At 35.7% G+C, this 25349-nt stretch overlaps 2 protein-coding genes and 1 long non-coding RNA gene across 3 annotated transcripts; 1 reads left to right on the forward strand and 2 right to left on the reverse strand.

The window, feature by feature from the left end:
- Positions 1-241: 241 nt before the first annotated feature.
- On the reverse strand, positions 242-1458 carry LOC144351331 (uncharacterized). The gene is made up of 2 exons (XR_013420420.1): positions 1407-1458; positions 242-333 (listed from the first exon to the last, which is right to left on the reverse strand). It is a non-coding gene; the product is annotated as an uncharacterized LOC144351331 (long non-coding RNA).
- LOC100371361 (uncharacterized protein F35H12.5-like) lies at positions 1455-11190 on the forward strand. The gene is made up of 6 exons (XM_002734505.4): positions 1455-1983; positions 3018-3120; positions 7356-7472; positions 8974-9154; positions 9500-9683; positions 10443-11190. Exons 1-6 carry the CDS (start codon positions 1536-1538, stop codon positions 10571-10573), a joined length of 1164 nt encoding a protein of 387 aa, XP_002734551.2. The 5' UTR covers positions 1455-1535; the 3' UTR covers positions 10574-11190.
- A 7158-nt stretch (positions 11191-18348) lies between these two features.
- On the reverse strand, positions 18349-25252 carry LOC100371517 (uncharacterized). Its single transcript, XM_006816153.3, has 6 exons — positions 25162-25252; positions 23299-23394; positions 20665-21316; positions 19686-20007; positions 19122-19192; positions 18349-18593 (listed from the first exon to the last, which is right to left on the reverse strand). Exons 2-6 carry the CDS (start codon positions 23371-23373, stop codon positions 18514-18516), a joined length of 1200 nt encoding a protein of 399 aa, XP_006816216.2. The 5' UTR covers positions 23374-23394; positions 25162-25252; the 3' UTR covers positions 18349-18513.
- Positions 25253-25349: the final 97 nt, after the last annotated feature.

A 25349-nucleotide genomic window follows, 5' to 3' on the forward strand; every position in this document is an offset into this window, starting at 1 on the left:
ATTGTCTTGTCTACCCCAATTCTAGTAGTGAAAGAACCCGCTGTCCAATGTGAGTTCTGTGGTTGCCCCTCTTAATAGCAAAAAGCAGGCCTTACACTGTGACAGCATAACACATTATTAGGTATGGAAACACCTTCAAAAATAGTTTAGTGTTTGTTGAATCCCACACAATGCTTTGACGCAACTATGCAACTTTGTATTTAACGCATAACACAAGATATTGCAATGAACAAAAAATGGATTATTGTTATTATAAGCAGTACTACTGTAGCTTTATTTTGCTAATAATACTCAGTAATATAGTGTATGATGACATGACCCTCAGCCAGGGTTCTGAAATTAGAAGAAAAAATATTATATAATTATTTTTGGAGTGGTTGGATTTTTATTGGTTTTAGTCTGTGATTTCAAAGTAAAGTTAAGTAAAAAACACTTATGAAGGCTCAAAGATATACTAGTAGTTATTTCTTATCAATAGGTAAAAAACATCAAAGTGGATTGATAGAATCTGAAAGCGACCATTCTCTATGGTTGAATAGAAATACAAAAAAGTACTATTGTTTTAAGGGAAATTAGATGGTCCAATTTCTGTGAAACCATCTATTTTGGCATTTAATTTCACTATTTTAATGATTGAGCATTTTCACAAATCTGGCAGAGAAACGGTGAGTTCCCTTTGTTATTGTCACATGGATTTAGTTTAGCTGATTTTTCCTATCAGCGAAATTAAAACCCAGTGAATAATTAATGCCTTTACAGTAATGGAAAGATTGTGATAATTTATTAATGTCTGATACCCATATATTCAGCTTAAAAAGGAAAGTTTGTGGTGATAAACATTGATTTTCCCACAATCCAATGCGCCTTTCTAATGGTGAAATTCTTATGGAGTTCGGGTTTTGGCCTATGCACGACATGCACTACGACGACTCCTTTGATGTCTTCTAATCACCATGCATGCATGGCACAACCACTACCCTTTAATTTTTCATCAATTATTAGTTCACAAATTTTGTTCAGATTATAGGATAATGAGGGTTTCTAAAATTGGATAAATGTATACCAATACATGAGATAATAATGATTTGCCAAGGAATTTACATTTTTGTGATATAAATTTAAATGAGTGATGAAGTTTTGGATACAAATTATCAAGGCATTGAAGAGTACAGTGATATAAATGGGTGTCAAGAAGGGGGTGCTCGTAGTGTCAGTACTGTTTTCACCTGTTGCAATACGTCAATAATAAAAAAAAAAAGTTTTTGAGAGTTTTTTTTTTCTCCAAATGACAAATAATTACGCAAAATTACGTCAAAAACAGAAAAAGTGATTTTTGCTAACAAATGGTATATATTGAATATTCATATATTGAGAATGAGATATTGAGAATTAAATACGCAATTGACCTGTTGTAAGTTGTAAGCGTTGAAAGACAGCGCCACCCTGCGGCAACAACCATTAAACCTGAAGGTACTAAAAATGGTTGGTCACCGGCGATGTGTTTGAGAGTGGAGAGTGTAGGACGGTGATCAAATATGATACGAAAGTTTCACTACGTTCACTTGCCAAGCAAGACCTATGTAATTCCTTGTTTTCAACCCTTTAGTAAGCGTGCTAATATTATCAGCAACAACTCTAGTACATTTTCAAGTTGCCAGAATCCGTCTGCTGCCCTTTCCGCCTCGTCTCTGTATCGTCGTCACAATACCGTATTGGTCACACAAATGCGACATGTTGTCCTCAAGCGCCGGCATCCAATCGTTCGATGTTACTGTTCTAGGGAAGTTGCCGATTTTGAACTGAAAGTGACGACGGTCGAAAGTTGCGGCGACGTGTTCGATGTCTCCTACGTTGATATCGGGAAACGGGATGCCCCTATTATCGTCTGTCTCCATGGATCCCCGGCGTCGCATAAAGACTTTGCTCTCATAACGCCATACCTTTTGGCGGCCAATGCAAGAGTTATTTTACCAAATTTTCCGGGTAAGTCAGTCTCAAATTTTATTTATATTTCAGTTACTTCATAAAAAAATGATTATATTATGAATGCAAACAGTGTAAATAAAAGTACCAATTCTTTAGTGCCGCTCTCCCATTTTTAATTGTATATGCCCTTTTTCAGACACGTATAGTTATCTGGAAGGGTATATACAATTACCGTTGAGGGCGTCTTAAGGAACTCTTTCCGTAATAAATTCCCATGAATAATAATACAGTTGTCGTGTGTTTGAGGTCACACCATGGTAAAATTGTAATTACACGTCCCACCACACAACCTCAGGCCGCATAGAACTCAGAAAGGGGATCAATGCTAGAGTCTATGTGGAGGGGGGGGAGGTTTCTGGATCATACAGCTGCCACATTTATGTAGTTTATTTTATATCCTGGGGTAGCATGTTATCCTTGATTTTTGTCCTGGTAGTACAACACTATCTGATTTGGTCGCAAATGGTAGCAGAATCATCCTATTTTTATTAATAGTTGATAGACTGTATTTTTCAGACAAGTTTGGCGTGTTTTAATTTTTTTTTTTAAATGCAAAAAACAGCTATAATACTTGGGTATAAAATTAACTGGCCAATAAATTGCAAACTGTATTGGTAGCCCGGATTAGATTGGTTGCTTGACATTCCAATCATGAGTATTAAGAGTTGTTCAGCATTCCAAGTGCAAACGTGGTAATTTGACAGTTCATGATCAAGAGGTTCATGCTACCCCTCCCTGTAGCTGTACTTCAACCCATGCTATAATTCTACCTTTTGTATGAAACATAAGTGCCCAAATCAGTAATCAAAACTAAGCCTGTGCTTGGTACCTTGCTTGCTGGCTGGTGCACTACTTGCCTATCTGATCTGCTCAGTGGAGTTTGATACTCAAGCGACTTTTCTGATTACTTCTCTAATTTATTAAAGCAAGGTACCCGAGCACCTCTGAGTAAAACAGGATCATGTGATACACTTGTGCCACTAACAGAATTTATTTTTATATGGTTTTTCAACTTTGTTCTCCATCTAAAGGATATGGATATTGCAAGACTGTGAGAGGAGATTCATATTATTTCACATCAGAACATAAAGCCGAATTTATCAAGGACTTTTTGCAAACTATAAATGTAAACAGGTAGGCATGATGGCCATATAGAAGGATATGGATATTACAAGATTGTGAGAGAAGATTCTATGTGCTGTTTTACATGTGCATAGAAAGCAGTCAAGGTGTTGTTTACATGTACACAGCCAGCAGTCTAGGTGCTGTTTACATGTACATAGCCAGCAGTCTAGGTGCTGTTTACATGTACACAACCAGCAGTCTAGGTGCTGTTTACATGAGCATACAGTACAGTTCTCGCGGAAGCTTTGGCTTCACTTCAGCGTCAGCTTTGCTTCAGCATCGCATCATTATGGCATTGTTATGGCTTCAGTGTCGCTTCAATGTCGTGACATAAAAAGTTGAGGCGGTCATCGCTTCGCTTCATTGTGGCCTCATTATGGCGACAATGTGGCATCAGCATTGCTTCATCAAACAAAGAAGTACAGAACTCATTTCGCCCGCTTCCGCTTTCCAATCGCTCGCTTTTGCAACCGCTTGTTGAATTTCTGCTTTATTTTCGACTGTGCAAAAATTCGGACTACTAACAATTTTCTGGTTTTGATAGATCACGGTTACTAGTTTAGTAACCGTGCATAGATGTTGAACAACCGTCAAAAGTTCAAATACTTCTTGTTTTAACTATCTATTATTATATGCACGCAATCTGACCCTTTGACCTAGATTTGGCTGGGATTGACTATTTTATTTTAAACAACTTATTCTGACGTGACGCACTGCTACAAAATGTATTTCAACAGAAGTACGACATGGTTGTCTGGGTTTCTTTTCCTGACTGTGTTGAGTTTACAATTTGTATAATTATTGTATTTCCCCCAAGGAGAAGACAAGCCGAAGGACCATGAAGCTAAATAGAAGTCCCACGCATGGACTGAGTGAAAGAAAATATTTCTAAGGCTAAAATAAAACCTAATATCTCTTTGTGTATTTGTCAATTTTGCATATATTTAGTATGACAGTATGTTCGTAAATATCTGGAAAAATCTCGTCTTTCGTTAATAATTTCATTTGTTTGAAATGTCTACCGACTGTGTCCCAATAATTTGTTTGGAATATCCCTGTTGGTTTCTCCAAACTGTCCCGACGTCTGTCATTCAACACAATCAGCATTTATTTATCGTAATTCATTGGGATCATGTCCCGTAATTTGCGGGCTGTAAAACCAAATAATTAAACAAGTACTATTTATTATATCTATATTTTTGTTTTACCTCGCGAAACTACAACACGGCATAGAGTTGTCGTGGTGAAACAGTTGCCTTGAAATCGATGGAACTTCAATTATCCATCTCTCACCTTGAAATAAAATTTAAAAAATCGAAGAGCATCGGGGGATATATTATTAACCAGTTTTACCAATCGCTAGCTTTATTTTATTCAAATCCATAAAATTCACAAGTTTTTCAACATTTGTTGGCAAATTCCGCGCCAAAAATGGTTGAAAGTGTGGGTGTGGTTCTCTCGCAAAATCCCGTTGATAACACGGACAAATATGGTTCTGTGACCCAGGTTGTGTGCTCCCAGGTTGTGATGTTGCAACAAAGCATATTTGACGCTAATTTAAGGGTCGTCGTACCATCCAATCTCTGGCGTCGATTCACTGTGCTGTGACAGGCTTCACAATTATTCACTAAACAACATCGGTATATTTTGACAAACGGCCGGGATTTGACCTCAGTTCAAAAAAAGAAAACAAACTGGGCTGAGATACAAATCAGTTTTGCAAGTTGGGAAATAAGGTAAACCAGATTGGGGTCGATGATATTCAGTATCGAATGACTTCCGTGTGTATCATAGGTTTCAAATTGTTCATCGACTGGGCACCACTGGACACGTTTTTTTTCTGAAGCCCAATAAATTATTTCTGCATGTCAAGTGCTATTCAATTTTTTACAGAGCATGTGGCTCGTTTTTATTCGAAAATATTTTTTGTGAGAATACTTTTAAAGTACGTATAGGTCAAGCTTAGGTCACTGATCGTGACTTTATTTTGAAAATTGGATGTAAAATTTTACCAGACCGACTCCACCACAACCATCCAATCATAGTTAGAAATGTACGCACTTGTTTTGGAACTTTGTATCAAGATGGCAGGCGACAACGCCGACGCACCAGGCGACGTACGTGTGTTTTGCATGTATGTAGTCCGGGCATGGGATCGGACTCTGCTAAAACTAAACGAAACACAGAAAAATACCACCAAAATGAGGAATCTGAATCAGTTCTCTTACCAGCAAATAAAATGAACGAAAATAAGGTAATTTTATAACAAAAACAGTTTCATTTCGTATAGCAAATTGCGTTGTATCCGAACGACGATTGCATCGTGTGATTTAAATTTATCATGATTTTCCTTGCAGTCAATATGACACTCGTCACCTTGCAGATTGCAATGTACTTCACAAAGTTTTTGGTACCCAATACTCGCAACATTAAATAATTAAACAAGATATCTTTTTAAAATGTCATTTTACTCTTGGTCATATTATTTTATTCCCCTTACCGCCTTGAATTTCAAATGGATTACATATCGAACTTCTGTACATGTTTTTTTTTTTACTCTACTGCTTTTCCATGTGAAAATAATGAGATCATACTCATGTCGAAATCATTTGAAGCTGATGCCATGTTGATGCCATGTTGATGCCATGAGACTGCGAAGCTGAGGCCACGATGATGCCACAGAATAAGCGAGGCGAACACAGCTTCAATTGTCAATGACGCGAAGCTGATGCCACAATGACACGATGCTGAGGCGACAATGAAGCCATGCGTAGGTGACAATGATGCCACAAAAGCCAAAGCTTCCGCGAGAACTGTAGTGTAGCCAGCAGTCTAGGTGCTGCTTACATGTACATAGCCAGCAGTCTAGGTGCTGTTTACATGTACACGACCAGCAGTCTAGGTGCTGTTTACATGTACATAGCTAGCAGTCTAGGTGCTGTTTACATGCACATATACAGCAGTTTAGGTGCTGTTTACATGTACACAGCCAGCAGTCTAGGTGCTGTTTACATGTACACGAGCAGCAGTCTAGGCGCTGTTTACATATACATAGCTAGCAGTCTAGGTGCTGTTTACATGTACATAGCCAGCAGTCTAAGTGCTGTTTACATGTACACGACCAGCAGTCTAGGCGCTGTTTACATATACACAGCCAGCAGTCTAGGTGCTGTTTAGATGTACATAGCCAGCAGTCTAGGTGCTGTTTACATGTACATAGCCAGCAGTCTTTGTGTTATTTACATGTACACAACCAGCAGTCTAGGTGTTATTTACATGTACATAGCCAGCAGTCTAGGTGATGTTTACATGCACATAGCCAGCAGTCTAGGTGTTGTTTACATGCACATGGCCAGCAGTCTAGGTGATGTTTAAATATACACAGCCAGCAGTCTAGGTGCTGTTTACATGTACATAGCCAGCAGTCTAAGTGCTGTTTACATGTACACGACCAGCAGTCTCTGCGCTGTTTACATATACACAGCCAGCAGTCTAGGTGCTGTTTAGATGTACATAGCCAGCAGTCTAGGTGCTGTTTACATGTACATAGCCAGCAGTCTTGGTGATATTTACATGTACACAACCAGCAGTCTAGGTGCTATTTACATGTACATAGCCAGCAGTCTAGGTGATGTTTACATGCACATAGCCAGCAGTCTAGGTGTTGTTTACATGCACATGGCCAGCAGTCTAGGTGATGTTTACATATACACAACCAGCAGTCTAGGTGCTGTTTACATGTACATAGATAGCAGTCTAAGTGCTGTTTACATGCACATAGCCAGCACTCTAGGTGTTGTTTACATGCACATGGCCAGCAGTCTAGGTGATGTTTACATATACACAACCAGCAGTCTAGGTGCTGTTTAGATGTACATAGCCAGCAGTCTAGGTGCTGTTTACATGCATGCAACCAGCAGTCTAGGTGCTGTTTACATGTACATAGCCAGCAGTCTTGGTGTTGTTTACATGTACACAACCTGCAGTCTAGGTGCTGTTTACATGAACATAGCCAGCAGTCTAGGTGTTGTTTACTTGTACACAACCAGCAGTCTAGGTAATGTTTACATGTGCATAGCCTGTACATTGGCCACATGTATATTCATCTTTTACTTTGTCATTTTGTTTCTCAATATTGCAAGTTAAAATTAAAATAAAAACCAGGAGAAAATGCATGCCTCTTGAATGTTTGATATTTACCATTTACCACTCAGCATGGTGTAACTAATAAATTATCATTACAGGGTCACAGTACTGGTTTGTCACAGTGCTTCTGGTACTGCTGCAAGTCAGCTATGTGCGCATTCAAATATAACTGACTCAGTAGTGTTCATGTCTGGTATAGGAATATGGCCACACAGGTATGTCATAGTTTACTGTTGAATATTTTATTTTAGCTGGAATTTATTTTCGCTGAATAGATTTTTGGGTGTTTTGTATGGAATTTATTTTCACTGAATCATTCCTTCAGCGAAAATAGTGAAAATTAATTCCAACGGAAATAAACTACTGTAGAATACTTTATTTTTGCTTGGAATTTATTTTTTGCTATTTTTGCTTAAGGGATGATTTTGTGAAAATAAAATCCAGCGAATATACTTTTTTTCCTATACTAGTATTTCACATTAAATTCATCAAAAATCGTTGAAAATAAATTCCATACGAAACGCCCAAAAAGCCTTTTCAGTGAAAATTAATTCCAGCGAAAATAAAGTATTCCACAGTATTCTACAGTATACTCTTTGGAGAACAGAAGGCAAAAGAATTACAGGAAATTTATTATCGCAGTAAACTAAAACAAATAATGCATTTAAATGAATTGCCATGGCAACTATCACTTTAAAATTATTATAACCAGGCAAGGAAATTATGACATTTTCAATAATTCGCCATGTGTATTTTTCATGATTTATTATTGCAAAGTAACTTAGCAGGAAGTAGCAACTATTTTTTCAATTTAATTTCTGTTTTAAACATGTTACAAGTATAGAGCCTTGAATGAGCATACAAACTAGGTGAACAATTTAGTGAAAACCACTTCATAATCCAAAGAAGAAATAAACAATGATGAATCAGTGCAAGATAGTAGTGAAGAGCATCCTGGATGGCTTTAAAAAATGCAGTGTTTACTTTCAAAGATAGAAAAGCATATCACCCACACATAATGTTTAAATTCATCATGCAATACCTCATCAATCAACTTTCCATGATTGTATTGTATTGTATTGTATTGTATTGTATTGTATTGTATTGTATTGTATTGTATTGTATTGTATTGTAGGTTTGCTAGTGCTGGTGGCAGACACATTAAAGACCAGTTTATTTGTTCTACAACATTATTCAATTCTGAGTTCTGTGATTTATGCACATCTTTTTTACAGGTCTGGTTCAAACTGGCCGACTGGTGACCATTTTGTATTATAAAATGCTCTTTCAGAGTCGTACATCTATCATGCTTGGACAGATTATATTCCAACATTACACAGCTAGCAAATAACTTTGATCTACATATAATATTTCATTCAGTTTTGTTTACTATAGCACAACAGGTACTGTGTCATATCATTGAACGTTACTGTATTATAAATCACCACTATCACAATTAGAGGTTTTTATGTTTTACCTTTACATCATCATCCATTGTAAGGAAATTCATTTCAACAAAAAGCTTCGAAAACTTACTATTTTTTAAAATTATGATGGTGGTGATTTATAACAATAATCTTCTTCAACATCATAATAAATTCAGAGGAGGGTCAGGATGCGATGATGTGTTTGGCTTCACCTTGCGCATTATCTTGCCATAGTCTCTTCTCCTCACCCAATATGGCACTGTTCATTATTACTTAAATATTGTTGCAGGGCAGTTAGGTCATTGAGACTCATGAAAACAGTGTCTGCTTTAATGAATGCTGCTATCATTGGTGATGCGATGCAAAAAGTCATACCATGGATGTCTATAAAGATGAGTGGATTTCGTGTCAGTAAGCCATCTTATATGATCGCACTCATTCATGAAATGGCTAGAGTGGATTGGTTAAAGGTATGCATATTCTGACATAAAATAAATATTTATTCTTTTACTAGTATTTATTAAGATCAGTGGACAGAGTTGCTTAGATCTGGAAGCCATGTCGGCTTGTTCTTATTTACAAGGGGATCAATGCATGTCTTTGCCGTTTTGTTAATGAGAGGAGAACGTGTTTATGTGACCTCTCATTTGTTTGGAACTTTTAATATGATTATTAGTGTTTGGAGAGGGACACAAATGATTGAGGGATTTTGTATTTCGAGATCAGTTTTGAAAACTGGCACCTGTGTCAAGAATACCTATTTACAAAGCACAGATACACCTATCTAATGCACAGTGATGAATCATTCATTTCAGAGTAGGCAAAATCTTGAAATCCTGGGGGGCAAGTCATTACCGATCATGATCATAGGTGTAGAAGACGATCCAATTGTTCAATCTGCCATTGCTCGAGAAGGAATGAGAATTGTTAAAGTAGACAAAGATGACGATGTGTTACATTTTGATCAGTATGGTAACTGTGTGAATGAAAATAAAGAAGGTGAGTATATTCAATTGTTAATAGTCAATTTCAGCATAGCTACAGTAACTGTAAAACTGTTAATTATTCACTAGGTTTCAATTTTGCTTATTTCGCTGACTGAAAAATACGCTTATTTAAAACCCACTGAATATGCCTGAAATGCTAAATCAGTGAAGATTAATCATTTTACAGTAATATATTGTGATAAATTCGCTGGTATAAGTTTTGTTCAGAATAGAATTAAAATATTTTTGATATTTACACAACTCAATGTAGTGTAAAAACATACTGGTTTGTGCAGTGCTGTTGGCAGAACTTCTGTTTTGGAATAAATGTGTTGTCAAACTTTTGAATGAACATATTAGGCTAATCTTTTGATGAATCAATGAATTTTCAGAACTCCACCTTCCTCTATATTCTGTAAGGGACTAATGATTTAAAATAATGGGGGGGGGGGGGTTAATAACTACTTGTATTCCCCAAAAGAAAAGTGCTGCAGGAAAACACTTGACTGTTGAAAAATAAAAATGTACAGATAAGAAACTTTAAAAAAGAATTGCACCGGTCACACTCGTTCACCCCCCCCCCCCCCCCCCCCATGATTTCAAATGTTTGGCCCCGAAATTCACATGGCATATAATATTTAATTGTTGTAGTCCATTTTTCTTACCCAAATGTGTCAGGAAAATTGAATAGTAGTGACAATAATACCATAATTTAATTATTATTCACTTTAAACATAACTAGTAAAATTCACATTTTCTGAATCTTTTACAGACCATCGGAAAAAGCCCAGACGTGGTATAATCTTTGAAAAGGGTGGGCATTGGATTCAGAACTCATACCCTGAACTTATATCAGATGCAATACTTGATTTAATGCAGTTGGTTGCACATAATTCAAGATGACCATTTTCATCTTTGTTTATCCATTTCATTTATTAATTGAGGGTCATTCAACCAAATGCATGTATTTCGGTGTGTATAGTGGAATCACAGTCAGTTAGTGTACAAGTGATAACAAAATAAATGCGATCAATTTACCAATATTTAGGCTTGAAATTAAATAAAGAGACAAGTTGAGAAACACTTTCTTGAAACCGGAATCATCATTCAACTCAGAGGCCAATCAGCGACGACCTCATAGTTAATAAATGACTGCTTTGTGTTTGTGCTCTATGTTCTTTGTGTAATTAGTTGTTTATATGCATGAGATTTTTCCACACAAAAACAACAAATTCGACTGAATTTGGTTAGCTTAATCTTTCCCAAACTGATTCTTATTTTTTTTCGGATTTGTAGGAGACTGAAAAACCCATTTCTAAATTTGACTCTTCATTTAATTTCAAGTTGTATTCAAGATGGCTGCCCCATATAGTAAATACCAGTAAATTGGTCGCATTTATGTTATTATCACATGTACACCAACTGACTGTGAGTGGGTATAAATATCTGCCACAACTAGTTCATAATGTCTTCAATTTATTTTTTTAAGCAATAAAAATAGGATATTGGATGAGAATTAAGTTTTAAATGTATTCTAACACAATCAGGAATTCATATAAGATTACACTTGTTCATAGAGACAGTATGAGAATGTCATAGGCTATATAGTATTATCCATATAAGCTATATAGTATTATCCATATAGCTATACAGTATTATCCATGTAGCTATACAGTATTATCCATATAGGCTATATAGTATTATCCATATAGACTATACAGTATTATCCATATAGGCTATACATTATTATCCATATAGCTATACAGTATTATCCATGTAGGCTATACAGTATTATTCATATAGGCTATATAGTATTAGCCATATAGGCTTTATAGTATTATCCATATAGGCTATACAGTATTATCCATATAGGCTATATAGTATTATCCATATAGGCTATACAGTATTATCCATGTAGCTATACAGTATTATCCATATAGGCTATATAGTATTATCCATATAGACTATACAGTATTATCCATATAGGCTATACATTATTATCCATATAGCTATACAGTATTATCCATGTAGGCTATACAGTATTATTCATATAGGCTATATAGTATTAGCCATATAGGCTTTATAGTATTATCCATATAGGCTATACAGTATTATCCATATAGGCTATACATTATTATCCATATAGGCTATACAGTATTATCCATGTAGGCTATACAGTATTATTCATGTAGGCTATATAGTATTAGCCATATAGGCTTTATAGTATTATCCATATAAGCTATATAGTATTATCCATATAGGTTTTATAATATTATCCATATAGGCTGTATAGTATTATCCACATAGGCTATACAGTATTATCCATATAAGATATATAGTATTATCCATATAGGCTATACAGTATCATCCATATAAGCTATATAGTATCGTCCATTTAGGCTGTATAACATTATCCATATGGGCTATATAGTATTATCCATATAGGCTGTATTCTATTATCTATATAGGTTATATAGTATTATCCATATAGGCTTTATAGTATTATCCATTTAGGCTAGATAGTATTATCCATATAGGCTTTATAATATTATCCATTTAGGCTGTATAATATTATCCATATAGGCTATACAGTATTATCCATATAGGCTAGATAGTATTATCCATATAGGCTATACAGTATTATCCATATAGGCTATAGAGTATTATCCATATAGGCTATATAGTATTATCCATATAGGCTATATAGTATTATCCATATAGACTATATAGTATTATCCATATAGGCTATGTAGTATTATCAATATAGGCTATATAGTATTATCCATATAGGCTATATAGTATTATCCATATAGGCTTTATAGTATCATCCATATAGGCTATACAGTATTATCCATATAGACTATATAGTATTATCCATATAGACTATGTAGTATCATCCATATAGACTATGTAGTATTGTCCATATAGGCTTTATAGTATTGTCTATATAGGCTTTATAGTATTATCCATATAGACTATGTAGTATTATCCATATAGACTCTAGTATTATCCATATAGGCTTTATAGTATCATCCATATAGGCTATACAGTATTATCCATATAGACTATATAGTATTATCCATATAGACTATGTAGTATCATCCATATAGACTATGTAGTATTGTCCATATAGGCTTTATAGTATTGTCTATATAGGCTTTATAGTATTATCCATATAGACTATGTAGTATTATCCATATAGACTCTAGTATTATCCATATAGGCTTTATAGTATCATCCATATAGGCTATATAATATTATCCATATAGACTATGTAGTATTATCCATATAGGCTTTATAGTATTATCCATATAGGCTTTATAGTATTATCCATATAGACTATGTAGTATTATCCATATAGGCTTTATAGTATCATCCATATAGGCTATATAGTATTATCCATATAGGCTTTATAGTATTATCCATATAGGCTTTATAGTATTATCCATATAGGCTATATAGTATTATCCATATAGGCTTTATAGTATTATCCATATAGACTATGTAGTATTATCCATATAGGCTTTATAGTATCATCCATATAGGCTATATAGTATTATCCATATAGACTATGTAGTATTATTCATATAAGCTTTATAGTATTATCCATGTAGGCTTTATAGTACATGTATTATCCATATAGACTATGTAGTATTATTCATATAAGCTATATAGTATTATCCATATATAGTCGAGGAGCCAATTTCCACAAGTAGCCTAGAAATTTGATTTTGTAGCATCCCTAGTGCTTAAAATGCTTGAAAATATTTTCAGCTAGAGGGTCATTTTAGGGTCAATTTTTAGCCCTGTTAAAATGTAAAAAGCTGGCAGCAAAGTTATATTATGGGTGTTCAAATTGAGTATGTTCACAGGGCTCCAGGTCGTTTTTGATTGGTATATTTGTGCAGATGACACTGCACTACTTACAGCTCACCAAACATTGGTGTGTGTGTGTGTGTGTTTATTAGCAAACCGTAACAAGCCACAACTAGTTTACTCAAGTGATATGTCACTGCAGGATGTAATTAATGCCGCAGCTACTACTTGCTTAAGTATGTCCACGGATATGTCCAACTGTGAAAGAACCACATCTGGGAATGCAGAAAGCCCAATGCAGTTACTTTATCATGCTGCACTAATTATCAAGGGTGATTTGACAGATTGCAATGGAATTAATACCAATCCAGCTGACAATGAGGACCTCTTGAATGAAAAAGCTAAAGAAATAATAAGCCTTTACTGGGTTTTGAGATGGCTGACTACAAAGAAGGATGTAGAGACCAGTGAGTTTGGTAATCATAGTTGATGTTGTCAAAATGAAGCAGATGAGCGACATATCACCATGATTAGCCAAGATATTGTACACTGTGCAACACATGGAAGGAAGAAAATGCATAAACATATCAGTTTAGCCATGACTGTGAGGCACCTGACTGTGTCAAACAAGCTATTATTATCTTGAACCGTTTGGGACATTGTGCGTCTTATGTTGATATTGAGGTGGTTGACACAAGCTTAGCCCACGCAGAGAATACAGGTGTTGTTATTTCTACCAATATTGTTCCTAGTGCATTTGTCCAAATGGCTGCAGATGGTATCATTGAAGAAACTTTAGATGGCAAGCAAACCACTCACTCTACTACATTGGTTGTGTACCAAAGGGGACAGTTTGGTTTAAAGCCATTCAGAGTTGTACATGCAGACCATACTGTCAGGAGAAAAGCATTAATTGAAACAGACTATGTTCATAATATTCTGGAGTGTGGATTATTTGGTAAGAGACCAACTGTCACATACCTCTTCAACAGCATCAATGTTGAATGGCACCAACGTAACAAAGACCTGGAAAAAAGTCAATTATCAATGGATCTGGTATGCACAATTCTCCGCATATACCCTACTAAGTTGTTTTAAGTGGATATCAACCATATGTCTAATCCAGAGAGACAAGTAGTATCCAGCTGGAGTTCCTTTAATGCACTTCAATGTACTTCAATGTAATAAACCACCAACCACAGAGATTGGTTACTATGCCCTATGATTGCAGGTTCTCCAACTGAATTTAGCGTTGTGTATACAGTCATGAAGCAAGTTCACGAAGGTGCTGGGACAGGCAGAATCACATGCGACTTGGCGATTTATGTAAAAGAAAAGAAACTGCAGTGGAGACATGGAGAACAGTTTAATGAGACTGTGATCAGAAAGGGTGGTTTCCATATAGCTCTCAACTACTTGGCTGTTTATAGGGAAGCGCTTTGCAAACACAGGTCTAGAAGATCTTCTCATATAATCTAACACATATGGCGCTAACACAGCATCTTCTCTACTAAATGGTAATTCCTACAATCGTGGTGTTAGAGCTTATAAACTAGTGCTGGAAATCACCTGAACACCAGATACATATGATGAAAGTTTAAACAGATAGATTGAAATATTCAGAGATCAAGCTGTAAAGAAAGGTGAAATAGTTGAGGAATTTGAAATTTGGAATGGTGCCTTTTTTAATGCATGGATAGAACCAAATACTCAACATGGTTACCCATGTATCTTTCTGATATGAATCAACTGCAATACACTAGCCCCCAGGTATATGAAGAGGGAAATCACCCTGTTAGTCGCTCGAATACACATTACAGTCAGGTTTGGACAGATATGGCCCTAGAACAGTCTGTCAACCTGGATTCCAAGAAACGTGGTGGGATAACAACTGCAACAAAAGACGTGTGTAGTCTGCAGATGAATGAATTTATTAGTGTGCGCAAGGAATTAATAAAACAGCGTCTGACGAGAAATGAAAGTGATGTGCAGAAGCTTCTGACAGTATTTCACATCAGAGTTGATAATAAATCCATTCACAGTTCAGGAGTTGTGGTACTAACAGAAATGAGACCTAATATGGTGTATGCTGAGGAAATTGATAAAGAACATATGAATAAGTTCATTCAAGAATGAAAAGCTTCTGGGATTCCATACCACATTTGAAATTAATAACATTTGCAAATCTAGTACAAAAGAAAGCAGTAAAGACAAAAGATGAGAAAGTTAAGAATGTGATTGCTGACAGAATTGTTTGGAAGACTGATAATTGCAGCAACAACCCGGGATGTTGATCTGAAAAACGTACTGCCATATGAACTATCTGCAGTTTCTTTTGCACTGGCACATTCGGATGGAACTCTAAGAAAGAATAATAAGAGCATTTTGTTGGCAGAACTTGACTGGCTATAGCCGTGGTTTCGCAGCGTTTTGGGTAAACCACGGCTAGACTGGCTACGGTGCAAATGACCAAATCAGCAGTAAATATTCTGGTGCTAACACATCTGTACCTAGATAGTGGAGCAAGTATATCAACAATCCTGTCACCAAAACTAATCTAAGTGCATATTTATGTGAAAGATGGTGTCATATAGATCTAGAAATGTTGACTGCAGGTAAAACTGTCATTCTCGCTGGTGGATTTATAAATGGAATGGATGATGTGGCCATTTCATTTAATCTAGTACAGCCCAATGATGTTCTAAGATCTGACTATGAGGAGGCTGACACACGCCTTGTCTTTCATGCAGCACATGCTTCCAACACGTACTCAAGAGTTGTCATACAATCACCTGATAGAGATGTTGCTGTGTTGAGTGTATACGCAAAGAGGTCACTTAGTTGCAGTGATGTAGATATAGGCCTGTCAAAACGACCACCTACTCTGGTGAAAATACCGGTTATTTTTCATTATGAAACAACAAATTTAGATAATAAAAAAAAATCGAAAAATATATTCTGTATAGACGGAATCGTAGCGTATTTAAACGAATTCACGCATTCAAAGCTACGACAGTCTTTTTCCAAAGCAACACAGGGAAAATCTGTAGATGTTTGCTGAAAATTTAACGTACTTCCGGATATGTTAATTACAATCATATGTGTATGACGTCATCATCCATTCTGACCCCTGGTTTTCTATGGCTCTATGCCCTTTATGTTTATTCAACATGTTGTCAAACACATCGTCTACCCGGAAGAGAGCATCATCGAACCAGCATGGGCAGTCAACGATCAAGAATTTTTCAATTCCTGATGAAACAACTTGGTCGTTATATTAGATACATTCATGTCTCAGGTGAATCCTTAAGTGATGCCCAGACTGCACTAGTCCATGATTGTTATAAATAATTTTGTTTGTTTTTGACATGTAGTAATGTACCTTTGGTGGAGAGTTGCAGTTTACATTGAGTAGTGTAGATTTACTCCCCATTTGGATACCTGTGCGAGTGTAGTTAATTAAATGCGAGTCTATTTAATCTTTCTTTTTACCTCCATGATTTAACCCTATGCGTTTTAATCATGTCCCATTCTGGACGTGAATGCTGTGCTGTGCTGTGCTGTGCTGTGCACAACAAGTCGTCTAATACACTAGACATAAAGCATTTAGTATTGCAGTTGCTGTACGCATTTCATTTGTAGGTACAGCTGTTTTAGCAGCATGCCAGAAAAGATAAGGAAAGCACCATACAATACATCTTATTGCCAGAGATTGGATGATTTTGTACAGTTCTGATCAAAAATCAAATTTGTCATTCACTGTATGTATATACACTGTACACAGTAGTGCATGGCAAGATAAGCTTTTTTTTCATTGTGTTGTCTTATTGTAATTATTTCTTGATTAATGTAAGTATTGAGATGATATATTTTCAGAATTATCCCACCACTCAAAGCAAGACATATATAAGATAAGGAAGTATATTAATCCCTCTTTTGAACAAAGACTTTCTGTGCGTGTGTTCATCTGTCTGGAGCTATTTCTCTCACATGCTCTGATCGATCACTTTCTAACTTAACACAAAGATCATGTATGGTGACATACATATGCACCTGGATTTTCTTTACCATCAGATCTAATTGGCTGAATTCTGTGCCCTGAACCATTCTTCAGATATGAAAAGGGGAGATTTTATTCATCATGATGATGCATTTGGGTGCTAGTCATATTTCTTTGAATGTAATGATAGATTCTGTTCAATGTTGGTGCACATTGATGTATGTTTTTTGGGGGGTGGGTTTTTGCATTTCAATGATTGTCAGATTTGCATTGAATATAAACTCAGCTTTCATATAAGGAGTAGCCACACAAAAACTCATTTCCATATGTCGCATACGACTTGTTTACCACTTCCATGTGACTGAGAATGTTCTAGAACTGTGCTGTGTCTGGGTGGAATTTTTAGAAGCTGGTTAAATAGGTAATAGGACACTGTAGAAGGTAATGGAACATTCTAGAAATTTGTCGTAAATTCCAGACTCATTATGTATGCTGATGTAATGGTCTCTTTATAGACAGTGTGGGTATATATAGGGGAGTTGTTCAGCACCGAGTTCAGATCGGAGATCTCGTTGTATTGGAGTTTAAGTATCTAGTTATTGGAGGTTTGGAGTTTTACCGCGTTATTGTACTTGATGTTTGCAGAGTATAATAATACCAGTACCAGTTGAAACCTCATCTGTTGGCTCCGTGTTCGTATTTTATCATCGCCGCCAGGGAAGTCTTTTTGTTACTGTTGCCATTTTGGTATTTGAACCATCACACCTGTACTATACCAATTACGGTAATATTACGTTGCGTGTGACATCATATCACTATCACTGTATGAAAGAAGTGTTGAAAATTAATAAATGAAAGCTGCTTCTTTTAAGTGCTTTTCAATTGCCTTTTTATTATACCACGTATAGGTGCATGTGCAATATATGCCTATGTTCATGTTGTCTTGTGTGCATTATAATAAGTCGGAACTTGTCAAAGTCGTAGACAAGCGAATAACATTCATGAGTAAGGTTTGTGTGCCTCTAATTTAATCTCCACCGCCGGGCATTGGAATCATGTAATCAGGTACCTCAGCACAGGATTGACAGTCATCCTGGTCATCACAGTCTGGAAATTAGAGAGAGAGAAATTTAGTATTTTTATATTGATGTAACAGTCCTTGAATGATAAAACTGACTAAACATGAGCTCATTGAACATCTAGAAATAATGTACAAGTTGTTTGGTGTCATAAACGCGTTCTATACTACGTCTACGACAAAACACCATATTGACCGAAATTCGAAGAATCTTTTACTTTCTTTGAAACATTAATATATCATCTGTCCATTATTTGCCAATGACTGCAGGGATTTTGTTGCGAGCGAAACACCTAACTTTCAAACTTAATAGTATTTTAACCACTACTGTGCCATCACGTCCAATGTTCCAATTTACCATGATCAAAGAAACAGTTATATTATGTAAATCATCTAGTTGATTGTGACCTTTTGATAATTGTAAATACCTTTTAAAAATGCCAATGCATTCTGAATTCATTCACATGAATCACTCAAACACTTATTGATGACAGATGGGAATGCCAATTGCATAATTAATTTTGCCTTCATTTTAAAATTTAGTCATGTTTACTTACTGAAGTACATGCATATGTATCCTTTTTCATCCATGCAGTTATCCTCCTGCCATTTATAGTACGTGTCTTCCCTTGAATATATAATGATATGCATCAGTTAATATAAAAGTACATATTTTTTAAAATTTCCACAAAACCTTAATATTTTACTTGCAGGTAATTAGATTAATACTATAACACTGTCAATCGGTTTATATAACAATACGATATAACATTTGACTAATCTACATAAAAGTATTCTTCACCATTGAGTTATTAAGGGATACTTAATATGTTAACTTCCTTCTTTAGTGGAAAACTAGTTTTGTCTCACAAGCATAGGTTTGTTATGCCTTCAGAATACAATCGACCCGAAGTGTCAAGTGTTTTTGCAAAACAAAAGTGGATAAAGGTTTTTCAGGTAAAATTAACAAGTGTATGGCATTTTAGGTAATTGTTTATAACCAAAACCTCTAGTTCAAGAGTGCTGACCAATAACAACACACAGCAAGCATTGTAGTCTCTTGGTATATTACCCGTTCATCGCATAGGTCCCATTTTGAATATCATAATAGATTAGCCTACCTGACAGATATACAGTCATTCATGTTATTTCCTTGTGCACCGTACCAGTTTTCATAACAATCCCCTGGGGTAACAACACTGCCATCAATCCAAGAATATGTCCCTTCCATCATTATGTCATTCAACCCAATCCATAAACCATCGTCAATCATTTCTACGGCATCGCCATCTGTGATTGTTACCGAAATGTGAAAGAATGCAATGGGAGTGTCCACAGTTGCAAGCATTCCTCCATCAGCTTGGCATGCAGCTGCTGCTTCCCACCAGCACTTCTTTTGCAAAAATATTTTATACTCTATACAAGAACATACTGGACCATGTACTGTAAAATACAAGAGAATCGTGGTAAACATGGTAAGAACGGCTAAACCACACTTCACTGCTGCCGAAAATAATGAATATACTGTGTTACGATATCATCTAATTGATCAATTATGTTAGGTGCACTTGCATATTTCACTTAAGCTTTTGATTAGTCGTTCTCACGACCAAATATTGTCAATTCAAAATACTGTTTTCTAGGTTTTATTTAATTAATGAAAGACAACATAAGCAATCAGAATAGTTTAAATGGCATTTTTTCTAATCCTCGTTATTTTTACGTTACCGTAGCGTCATGGATAGAGGGCGTGACTTATAGGAAGTGAATATTTCGACTGTGTTGAGAGACTTCTGTTAGCTATACTATTCAATGTTCATTGCATATTGTTGTGGACATGTTAATTCCATGCTTTGAGTTGTTCCATCATCGTGAATGATGCTGTTGTCAACTATGACAACTAAGTGGTTGATCAGATTGCTTTAATATTCATTGTATGTAGAGATATTTTTGGTTTCTTAATTTGTATTTGTTATTTACCACATTAGTTGAATGATGTATGTTATTTAACTGAAATATACAGGTATAAATTGCATTCAATTTAGAAGTTGGGTCTCATTTGCATTGTTCTGTTAGAAGTAGTTTGTAACGTATAATTACCTTCACATCCATCAATTGGAGGAGGGTTTGTGGGTTCTTCAGATGAACTATCACTTGAAGAGCTACCAGAGCTACTTGAAGAACTACCACTACTGCTTGATCCACTTGACCCACCACTGCTACTGGAGCCACTTGAACTACGACTGCCACTGGAGCCAGTACTATTAGAACCACTGCTTTCCGAGCTACTTGACTTAGAACTTTCACTGGAGCTCTTTGAACTATCACTTGGAGAGCTACTAGAGCCACTTGAACTACGACTGCCACTGGAGCCAGTACTATTAGAACCACTGCTTTCCGAGCTACTTGACTTAGAACTTCTACTGGAGCTCTTTGAACTATCACTTGGAGAGCCACTAGAGCCACTTGAACTACGACTGTTACTGGAGCCAGTACTATTAGAACCACTGCTTTCCGAGCTACTTGACTTAGAACTTCCACTGGAGCTCTTTGAACTATCACTTGGAGAGCTACTAGAGCCACTTGAACTACGACTGCTACTAGAGCCAGTACTATTAGAACCACTGCTTTCCGAGCTACTTGACTTAACACTTGAACCACTTGAGTGACCACTGCTTTTTGTTTCTTTTGACTTACTACCACTGCTACTGGAGTCACTTGAGGTATCACCTTCCGCACCAAACGTTCGTTTCTATTGTACAATGGAAGAATGATTTAACGAATTATATTCAAATAATTAAATTTACAAAATGATACAATTAAGAACGTTTGCTGCCCAGTGGTTGCATATTTTTAATAGAAAATAAAATGATGTTCTACTTCAGCTCAAATTATTAGGGATAACCCTGTAAGACTTCAGTAAGTGCGAATACTATTACTAGTATCTCAAGAACTAACAATTGAGCATCTCGATGAAATTCGAAATAACCAAATCAACGATCATATGAATGTATTAAAGAAATAAGAGATAGATTAAGGTACTATGAAAAAAACAATATAAATGTCTCCCTAATTATATTGCAGGGTTGCATTATTTGACGATAAAAATGATATCTTGAAGACAATTATTCCTTTAATTCGTGTGAATTGTGTGTTATAGAGGCTGTGAAATATAGTATTCGGTGTTGCCGTTATAAGAAAAAAACGTTCCTTGTAGGAATTGTTCGTTACGCACTGCCTCTTCGACTGCATTGTTGTTAACTGTATGAAAGGCCTTTTGATGCTGATTATGATAAACATTACATTTTAGAATTGTAGAACTAAAATTTTACATTACATATGTTGTATGTTTGCAAACTTCATTACTGTAGATGAAATTTTGAATCATTTTAAATCTTTTTTTTAATAATAGCATCAGAAAATATTATTCAGCAAAGTTACCCAAACTATATAAAACATGGCTGTATGTGGTTTTCACATGTTTTTTTTCGCTTGTGTATTTATATTAATTCCATATATTATGGCAGTTCCTGGTCGCCATACTATGTGACATTATTCACATTAGTTCATGCAAGCATATTTGACTTTGGAAATCATGGCTGAATTGCGCTTTCAACTCCTGTTTGCGCATGTATTTGGAGATTTGTTTGAGAAATGTAGAAACACGTAATTTTGCTGAGGGTGATAGTTTCAAATATGAGAGTTACATTCCCACTTTGCATGATCTGCAGAAATTTTCTCAAGTATCATATAACGAGAGATTTGAATTCTGTACAGTTTATGAGAAATCGTATCCTACAATACAGAAGACTCTCCAAAAATAAAATAAAGCGGCCTACAGTTCAGAGCGGGCTAGCTTCAAAGCTCCAATGTTTCAGGATTAGATGCCAAACCAATCGATTTTATCATTTTTTTATAGCGACTGCCATAGTCAGTAGTTGGTAGACATAAGGCAGCAATGGTTCCTTTACAGAGTAGGTCTACCCACACAGTGCTATGCTAACAAGGGCTTATAAACGTATTTATCAAAATAAAATAATCAGCATATATTCAACAGAGCTAAACATTGTTTAAGCCTATAGTCCACAAATTACGATTTACATATTAGTTTTATCGTTTCAAAACAATATAACATTTTAGGCGAGTAAAACATTGAAAATCTAATAAACGAGGGTCACTCATGAGATATAGTCCGTACATTATTTCGGTGTTTTTTGATAATATAAGAACTTGGCTAGCAAGTGTTTTATAACACATAATGAATTATCGATGACGCTCAATAAACTTCAATAATATAATAAAAAATAAGAACGCAAACACAATAATGAATATACAAAATAAAAAAAATACATGATCAGTTCTACATAAAAACATAATAACTGTGTACATATTGAATGTACGAACAAGCATGCAGAATCATTAGTTGACCACATGTTCACCAGGATGTTTCCGAAACACCTGCCATTAAATCACCGACGAAGGCTTTGATATGCATGCCCTCTGCCTGTGATTTGGTGATGTATTTTGTTTGTCAGTCGTTTATTGAGTTTCTTATCAGGGCATTTCCTTTAGAAAATCGTAGTTTACTCCACTTATGTTAGTGGACAATGAGGTCTTTCCGCTATTCGTAACTGATATTCATTCACCGTCGCTATTAAACCATGCCACGTGCATTATGTTTATATAGAACATGTCGGATTTGTATAAAACTGATTCACATTACATTCAACTTGCCTTTTTTTCCAAAGTAGTGGACGACACGTAGTGTAGTACTACCAAACTACACAACAGAACTACTAGTAACTTCATTGTTGTATACCGTGTGTAGATCTGAAATGAAACATTAGAAGCAAAAAGTCTTATCAACATTGTACAATGAATTGCGTTAATCTTGATAGCAGAAACCCTGTAATTGGAATGACTTCATCCAATAGACAATAGTCGTGTTTGTTTGCTTGTTTTTTGTTAATGACTGATAGAACTTCACCATCGGCCACATGGTCGATCACCGTAATTATCTCAAAAATTAACATATGGGTTGAAAAGAATGGAAAAAAATCAACATATTCATCAATTAAAATATTAATGAGCTGTCTCAAAATTAACATTGAAATAACATAAATTGACACTGACGTCTGGTGATGGATATACCATTGTTCATCTAGTATAACGTTGTCATTCAACAAAATATGTGTATTGAAAAGCATGTGAACAAAATACTGTCTTTGTAATTAAACTTTGTGGGAGTAAATGAAAGTAATGTAAAATTGTTGAAAGTTTGCGCAAATGAGTGACGATCACTCTCCGTGAATTCTACGTGGTGTAAATCGGGAGGACATTTTTTTAAATGTTATATAATTATTAATTCGGACAGTCACGTAAATAACGTTTTCTATTCAGAGCCACTTTGCCTGTCTGTCCATGTTAAGCAAAATCATCTTTAAACTATATACGATTGTTTCACCATACGTTACCGATTAAGATTTCGAGATACTATGTTGCGAAATTTTAAGAGTTCTATTTCCGTGTTTTGTACAATAAATATAATAATACAATAAACTATAATTATTTATCTGGCTTTGAAAAGATTAACATAACACAGAACCAGATTGTACACATCACAATCGGATAATTGTGGTATCTAAATATTAATGTTAAAGGGCGGTAGTCGTCGCGCCGCGCATGTGCGACATTTATGTTGATAAACATGGATTACCCCGCAATCTAATGCGCTCTTCAAATGGAAATCATAAGTATGAGTATCGCCCTTTAAGCAGTAGAATAACGGACACAACTGAAGAAATAACTTGTTTCATTCTTACTTCCGATATTCCTCACCGCGAACCCCTTAAGCAAAGAATGTTTTTGCAAAACATATCCGCCGTTTGCTTCCCTGAACAATTTTTCAGAATCAGTAATTGATGGAAACTGAGTTAATTACAAATATGTTAATTTTCCAGGACGTTTTCTCAGCTCGTCATCGAAGCTAATATGTCAAAGAATGTATTACAATAAAAACGAAATCATGCTACGAGTTTAAAAATACACATCGCCATGTCTCAGTACGTGTACAATGTTTTCAAATAGGAGCCTACATTCGCGTTTAATTGTTAGTGGTGAAACTTCGTGACATAGTACAGGATGGGGTGGTAGATTATACACAATCTTAGTAGCAGTCTTCTCTTCGTTCGTATGAATTCACCAAATTAAGTTCTGCTTCCAATTTTCAGTGCCATTTCTATGGTCCACAGTGTTAATTAAATTTGAGTCTTCGATTTATATAATACAATGTGTACATCGCATATCACCACACAGATGGAAGTTGATGAAGAGTTGATAGCAGAGTGTACTAAATTTAGAACTTTTAACGCAATCTATTGTGGTTAGCGTATTAGTCATGTTTTTCGTTGGAGACACGTAACACGATTTGAGCAGCGGCATGTGATGTTCGTACTCGATAATTTGTAATAAATAACCAAACAATTATTGTAGTGCTACGTAACGTAAACACGGTGTCAAAAACAGTCAAACTCGTGTGTGTGTGCGACATTTGTTGAAAATCAAAAAATATAGTGTAAAAAATTTCAACTAACTCACCTTCAGTTGGGTATTCCGGTCTTGGTCTTGTCTCACTGATCCCCTCAATACTCGGACACTGGACTTTATTTCTGTTTACGCAGTCGTGGCATTTATCTATTTGTACACGTGTATTAGAAACAACCAAACAAACGCGGCCGGAATGATAGGTTCGTGTCCAACGAAACTGGACATACGTTTTCAAAGAA

The sequence above is a fragment of the Saccoglossus kowalevskii genome, chromosome 1, assembly GCF_978046115.1.
Source record: "Saccoglossus kowalevskii chromosome 1, keSacKowa6.1, whole genome shotgun sequence".
In the NCBI taxonomy this organism is placed as follows: Eukaryota; Metazoa; Hemichordata; class Enteropneusta; family Harrimaniidae; genus Saccoglossus; species Saccoglossus kowalevskii.